Source organism: Episyrphus balteatus, chromosome 3 (assembly GCF_945859705.1).
Source record: "Episyrphus balteatus chromosome 3, idEpiBalt1.1, whole genome shotgun sequence".
Taxonomy (NCBI): domain Eukaryota; kingdom Metazoa; phylum Arthropoda; class Insecta; order Diptera; family Syrphidae; genus Episyrphus; species Episyrphus balteatus.
This window is the reverse complement of record NC_079136.1, coordinates 28,784,891-28,792,325: the sequence shown is the minus strand read 5'-3', so window position 1 is coordinate 28,792,325 and position 7,435 is coordinate 28,784,891. Positions and strand designations below refer to the sequence as shown.

At 30.9% G+C, this 7,435-nt stretch overlaps 1 protein-coding gene across 1 annotated transcript; it reads left to right on the top strand.

Moving 5' to 3' along the window:
• The first annotated feature begins 539 nt into the window (after nt 1-539).
• Nucleotides 540-6,866, top strand: LOC129916052 (uncharacterized). Its single transcript, XM_055995813.1, has 2 exons — nt 540-645; nt 6,370-6,866. Exon 2 carries the CDS (start codon nt 6,378-6,380, stop codon nt 6,837-6,839), a length of 462 nt encoding a protein of 153 aa, XP_055851788.1. The 5' UTR covers nt 540-645; nt 6,370-6,377; the 3' UTR covers nt 6,840-6,866.
• The last annotated feature ends 569 nt before the right edge of the window (nt 6,867-7,435 follow it).

The window sequence follows — 7,435 nt, the reverse complement described above, 5'->3', positions numbered from 1 at the left end:
AAATACCCTAAATAATGTAAAACCGCTCCGATCTGATGACATCATTAATCATCTTGCCTTAAAGACATCCGAGAGCGAGTTGCATTTCAGACAGTCTGGCTGCACACAAATTTGTCTTGTGGCACTCAAAAGCTTTAATATCAAGAGCTCCGACGGAGTGTAGTATCCTGTTGAAGTTGGGATAGACTCTTTAGGTACCTATACATTGTTGAAATCTAGTAGAAGGGAAGAAGGGGGTTACCCCCACTCAGTCATGGTTGCAGATACTTTGTTCTTGTCGATGGAAGCCGACCACACAGACCTATCTATCCACCGGTTGTTACTTTTTCTTTCTTTTTTATTTATAACGTGCACCTAGGTTCAACTACTCTAAGGTAGGAAAGGTAAAGTCTGATCTGAACTATATTCTTCTTTCCGTGCAAAAGGGTGCAACATTTTGCACAGACTCCTAGTATTGGAGGAGGAAGGCAACATTTGTAATGCTAATCACGTAATTTTTGTGGTAAATTGCGATATTAAATCTTCTCGCTCGAAATAGTCTGTCGGTTGTCTTTCTCTTGCTTTTCTCCATAGCTTTTTTTATACATAGTGAATGCAGAAAATCGCTTTGATGTCGGAAGCTGAGGTGACTTAAATAAAAATTAGGTACCAGCTACTTTTATTTCTTTTCTATTTTGTGTTGCTTTTTTAGTTTGTTCTTTGAAAAATTGTCTTTTGTTGACTCGATAAAAATGAATGGCATTGTGAAAAGTGAAAATGAGAAGGAAGACAAGTTAATCTGAAAAAGATAAAAATGAAGTCAATTATTAATATTGGATTATAGGTTTAGTTCAATTGGCCTGACATTATTAATGATGGAAATAAGTTCGCTTCAAAGTTTATTATGTTACGTGTAAATCAAGGGGCACGGTAGTGCCCAGCCGAGTTCTCTATAGCAACTTTGGCACTACACCCTTATGTACAGGAAACAAGTCAGGCCATTTTCGACCCCCCTTTAACTTCTATACCAAATATGTCAGAAATTTCAAACTCGCTCGCACAAAAAGTACTGAGATATAAAAGTTAACCAAGTTCTAAAGTTTGGTTTTAAATTTGTATCAATTAAATTTTTATTGTTTACTTGGCAATTTTTCAAATTACCTTAAAAATTTATAATAATTAAAAGAAAAATTTTCAATTAAACAATCAGAATTTAATTGATACAAATTCAAAACCAAACTTTAGAACTTGGTTAACTTTTATATCTCAGTACTTTTTGTGCCAACATAATTTTAACATAGGAAAACTTGGCTATTTTTTTAACAGTTATGTTTTTGTTGTGATAATATTTCCACGAGAATAAACAGGGCTGATATTTTTGTCATGAACCATTTTTTAAAGTTATAGGTATTAAATTAATCGTCAGTTGTTGGAATAAGTCCACTTTTTTCCAAAATTGACTTTTTGATGCAAATTTCATCTTTAGGCGTAGACACATCTTCCAAGTTGAAAAAAAAAAAAAACAAAAAAATTACACGGTGTAACACTCAAAATATACGCGGGCGGAGACCTATCAGGTTTTGTAGAGCTAGTCGCACTGAATACGAAACGGTATTTGAAAATCCCCTAACACCCCCAAAATCTGGAGTTACGGGCAAAAAACGGTTTTTTGGACCTTCACCCATTGAAAAAATTCTAGCTTCGACAATTTTTTACCCATAAATATACCTTTTCAACAATGTATAAAACATGTAACTCGGTTAAACCACTTAGAATTTATAAGCTGTCAAAGTTCAAAAATTCCATTTTTTGATTTAAAAATTAGAATCAAATGTACAATTTTTCCTTTCGGAAATGGTATCATTTATTACTGTAAGTGTTGCCGTTGTTTTTTAATAATTTTTTTTTATTTTGATAATTTTTTTTTTTTGAAAAATGCCCCTCCCACCTAAACGGGGAGAGATAGACCCCCCTCCCAAAGAAAAAAATGTTTGTTTTGAGCTCCTCTACAAAAACCCGTTATCAAATCCTGGCGCCCAAGTTATCCTACTACGTGCCGAAACAACATTTTTTTTCTATACCTAAAAGTTCGAATTTCTGTTTTTCTAAGCCAATTTTGAAGTGATTTTCATAAAAAATACCTCGATTGATTGGGAAATAGATATAGTTTTAGAATATATTTTTTAAATAGCATGTTGTTTTGAAAACATATACTTTAAATTGATGCTGAAGTTGGGCAAATGACGAAAAAAATGGAATTTTTGAACTTTGACAGCTTATAAATTCTAAGTGGTTTAACCGAGTTACATGTTTTATACATTGTTGAAAAGGTATATTTATCTTCTATCAGAAACTGTAAAAAAATCGAAAATGGGTAAAAAATTGTCGAAGCTAGAATTTTTTCAATGGGTGAAGGTCCAAAAAACCGTTTTTTGCCCGTAACTCCAGATTTTGGGGGTGTTAGGGGATTTTCAAATACCGTTTCGTATTCAGTGTGACTAGCTCTACAAAACCTGATAAGTCTCCACCCGCGTATATTTTGAAACCTCATTTTTGTAACACCGTGTTATTTAAGGTGTCGAAGTTAAAAAATTGAAAAATTGTATAAGTTTGAAAAACAGATATTACAGGTAAAATAGTACATAAAATCAATGAAAAAAAAAAATTGTTCCACTCATGAAACTTGGCAAAAAGTTTGCTTTTGGGATAAGAACCAAGTACATAAAAAGTCTATAAAAAAAAGTTGGCTGGAAGGGTGTTTTTTCGCGTACAAGAGGGTGAAGGTCAAAAATATACTGAAAAAAATTGTTTGTCGAATATCATCATATGACACATGTTTTCAATGTATTTTTTGATGCTGAATCCAATGACATAAAAATAAAGTCAATACGATTGCTCTAAGAAAAGTTATTGCCGATTGAAAACAAGGATGCTTGTTCTATTACTTCAACAAGTAAAATATAACCGAAACCAATGTGAAAAACATGCTACACTGACAAAATTTGGGATGAAGGTTTAAGATAAAACAGGGACAAAGGTTAAGTTGTGTGTGAGAAAGGCATCATAACAGCTAACTTATATTTTATTTAACCTAAAATATTTGTATAGACTTTTTGAGTTCTTGCTTTCTGTTATAAATGAAACATTTTTACCAATTTTCATTGGTGTAATAATTTTTTCCTAGTTTTTGTGGTACTAATTCCGAATTTCATCATTTCTTAAAAAAAACACCCTTTCACTCAAAATAATTTTTTACTTTTTATAGATTCTTAATTCTTATACCAACCAAAACATTTACACCAAGTTTTAAAAATTAATTAAATATAAGTCAGCTGTTATGATAACTTCCTCACACACAACTTAACCCATCAAAAAAACACCCTTTCACCAAAAATAATTTTAAGAACTTTATGAGTCCTTTGTCCCTACTTTATCTTAAACCTTCATCCCGAATTTTATCAGTGTAGCATGCTTTCATATGGGTTTCAGTAATATTTTACTTGTTGAAGTAAAAAAACAAGCACCCTTGTTTTTAATCGGCAATAACTTTTCTTAGAGCAATCGTATTGGCTTTATTTTTATGTCATTGGATTCAGCATCAAAAAATACCTTGAAAACATGTGTCATATGATGATATTCAACAAACAATTTTTTTCAGTATATTTTTGACCTTCACCCCCTCCCTCTTGTCCGCGAAAAAACACCCTTCCACCCAACTTTTTTTTATAGACTTTTTTTTGTACTTGGTTCTTATCCCAAAAGCAAACTTTTTGCCAAGTTTCATGAGTGGAACAATTTTTTTTTTTATAAATGCCTATTTTACCTGTACTAAGAATAAATCCAGGATTTCAGGCTATTGATAATGTCTTAACTAAAACGTTCACGAGTTTTGATTTCAAAAAACGTTGAATGGGTTATAATACCGCGGAGTGCTATTAAATGAGATGGTGAAAATTGAAGAAAGGGGTGCAAAAGCCCCCTTTTTGGTTTTTTCAATATATCTCGTAAACAAAGCATAATTTTGATAAATTGATTTTAAAACTTGTTGAAAAGAATCAAATTTATTATCGAAAAAATGTTTTTTTAAAAATTGAAAAAAAAAAAAATTCCATACCAAAACAGTCCAAAAAAACATGAAAAAAGAAAAAAGCGTTTTTTTGAGTTTTTTTGCTTTTTAACGGTATTTTTTTCGGACTGAGATAGTCATACGCATTGCTCTAAATAAAATTAGAAGATTAAATTTCCTTCAAAATGCTGGACTTAAAAGTTTTTTCATTGAAAATTAACCGAAGAATGACCATTCGAATCTATCTTTATTTTCCAATTTTTTGTTTTACTCAGATAAAAAATAGACCACAGCAAAAAATTTTGTTTTACTATGCATAACACTTTTTTGTTTTGATAACTCTGAAGGTCAAACATCGGAAAACAGTAAAATACAGAAGCTATTCAGTTTTTTGCGTTTTCCTAACAATTTTGCAAAATGGGCTTATTCCGTTCTTACAACTGACGATTCAATTACTGTAAACAATAATGACTTTCTTTACATAGATTTGTCCTTTCAAACACAGAATTGATGTATTGAAATACTTGAATTTCTCCTCAACTTTGAGATCCTTACTTCAAACTATATATTTGTATATCTTGAATTTTAATATTTTTGCTTTTTGAAAATCGTTAGATCCGCTTCATTGATTTTTTCAAAAAAACTAAATCCTAAAATTATTTTTTTTTTTTTTTCAAAATTGTTGTAAATTTTGTCATTAAGGTTACTAACACGTTTTTGTTTAAAAATGTTCGTTTAAATTTTCTATAACTTGTACCGTTTAAAACGGTCGAAAAATGTTTTGCATTAGGTAGGTACATATATCAAAAGCAGGACCTCATTTGCCATAGTTCTCATATTTTTTTAATTAAAGTCGTTAAACCCGATTTTTAGAAAAACAATCTTTTCCATTCAACTTACCGACTAAACTGTCGGCCGATAAAAAGTTTGTTGAGTGCGGGGGCTCTAACTTAACTAATTAATTTTGAAAAATAATTATATTTTATCACACAAATTTTGGAAAAAAGGCAGTTAATTTCTTACTAAATTATTATTTTAAGTTTTTTTTTTTAAAGCCTCAGTTTGAAAAACAGTTTTTCGATTTAAAACAAATTAAAAAAAAAAAGTTTTAACGAAAATTTAGATTAGTGTGTAAAACCATGTACAATTTTAGTTCTTAAAATAATTTTATTATAATAACTTACTTTCTTCTAAGCTAAGCCAAAACCATAGCAACAGAAGAGATAAAAACAAAGAAAATTTTGAAATTTTAACTCTTATTCCACTTGAAATCTGCAACTGAATATACACCATCATTAGGATCAAAATTCACATCATATAGTTACCAAATGCAAATTCGTTATGACTCAAATGTTTGCATTATTGTCTCTCTCACTCGTTGATGCATCATTCCGTGTGTTACAATCAGCGTTACCATTGCGTCGTCATCGTCCTTTGTTAACATCATCGTACAAGAGTGTAGTGCTTTTTCCGGGATAAGGAAAGAACTTATCCACTTAACAGAGAGACTTCTAAAAGCTGAAGTAGTATAGTGGATCTCGACTTCTTTGGTGTGCTTCCATTTCTGGTTTCTTTTTCGACATGCAAAGTTGCATCTTCTCTGTTATACGACGTTGTTAGAGTGTTTTGTCTCCCCAATGATAAGGGTGCTAGATTACTTGTATATACTTTTAAAAAAACTCCACGGGAAAGGTAAACTATTTGAATTTTCTTAGAATTCATTGTGAGAGGAGCACTTTGGTATTTGCATAATTCCATTGAGTGGCAATTTGTCTTTCTGAACTTTATGTAGGTGGAAGTTTGAATAATATTTTAGTTTTCTCTCTCTTAAACGGAAGACAATAATCGTCTTTTGAAGAGGAACATTCTGTGATTATTTGACCTATAACTAGGAATCATTGAAATAAAAGGTATTTAAGCCAGCGTAACAATAGACTAATAAGCGTTTTCTTAAGTGTGTCACGGTTTTCTTTTGAATGACATACTGATTGAGTTAGCGAGACTCGAACGAAATATTTTATCCAATACTACGGGCTCCAGATCAACTGATAAGAATTAATTAGTAATGTTGACTTTATTGCCTGAAAATTGGGGCTCTTGTTTTATCTTAACAAAAAGATGTGTAAAGCTTATCACTTCTTAAACTCTTCTACTTAAAAAGCAATTATAAAGAAAACCTTTTATCAATAGGTATAAATTCCTTAACTAAACCTAATAACTTTTCAGTTAATTGAAGAACTCCAGAATTGTGATTCCCACTAAACGTACTAACCAAAGCATTTTTATTAAATTTCTTTCAACTTATTTGTTTTTTATCATTTCAGTTCACAAAATGGAGAAAATTGCAATTCTAAGTATCATCTTCCTCGTTGGTGCCACAAATGCATTTAAACTTTCTTCGAAATGTTCAAATTCAACTACCAGTCAATTATTACCAAATGTTGACATAAATTATTTCAGTTTTTGTGATGTTACAACTGGACGACAATCTGTAGAAAAATGTGATGAAGGTTTGGGTTTCTTGGTTAATAGTACTGTCTCAGGATGTGTTCCATTTGAAAAATGGCCAGAACCATGTATTGCACAAGTTCCTGCCGTACCAAAATGTGTTGGAAATAATGTTAATCGACCATCATCAGCTACTAATCCAAATAAATACTATCTTTGTCCTCGTGAAGGCTTAAACCCTATTTTGATGACATGTCCCGAAGGCAAAGGATTCGTAAATGTACCTGGTACCATTGGATGTGCTGAATATTCAAAATGGAGAGCTATTAAGAATTGTCCTTCGTAATTATTTTGTTTAGAAATATAATTTGAAATTGATGAAAACATTGAATAAAAATGATTTCTTTTTTACCGTGGAAAGTTCAAAATCTAATGCAAAAATTATTCATCCATATTAGTACTTAGTCATCAAAAGTTTGTATGTCAAAATATGTGTTTTTTGTTTAATATTGAGTCTTATGAAAACTACAATGTTTCGACATTGATGTAGAGCTGAATCTACCATTTTGAATAAAAAATGCCTAAAAATGCATTTCACTCAGTACCAGTACATTTTACCAAATAAAAAATGTAGCAACGCTCTAAAATCATAAAATAAATCGTTTGAGATGAAAATCATGTTGACGAATATTGGTACAGTGTAGAAATAATTTTTTTTAATACTATTTTTAAAACTCAAAAAAATAGGTTGATAAAATGATGATCTGATACAAAATACGTTTTTATAGATGTAGAGAAAAAGGTGGAAATATGGTACCCCTCTGTAAAAACAAAACAGATAGTGCCATATTTTATCGAATAGCAACATTTTGTGAAGTCTCATAGCAAATACTCATATTGCCAAGATACACAACTTTGGCCTTGATCATTTCGTGGTAAAGC

Excerpts from the sequence above, each read along its gene's own strand:
- LOC129916052 (XM_055995813.1), top strand. The coding sequence starts at position 6,378 with ATGGAGAAAATTGCAATTCTAAGTATCATCTTCCTCGTTGGTGCCACA.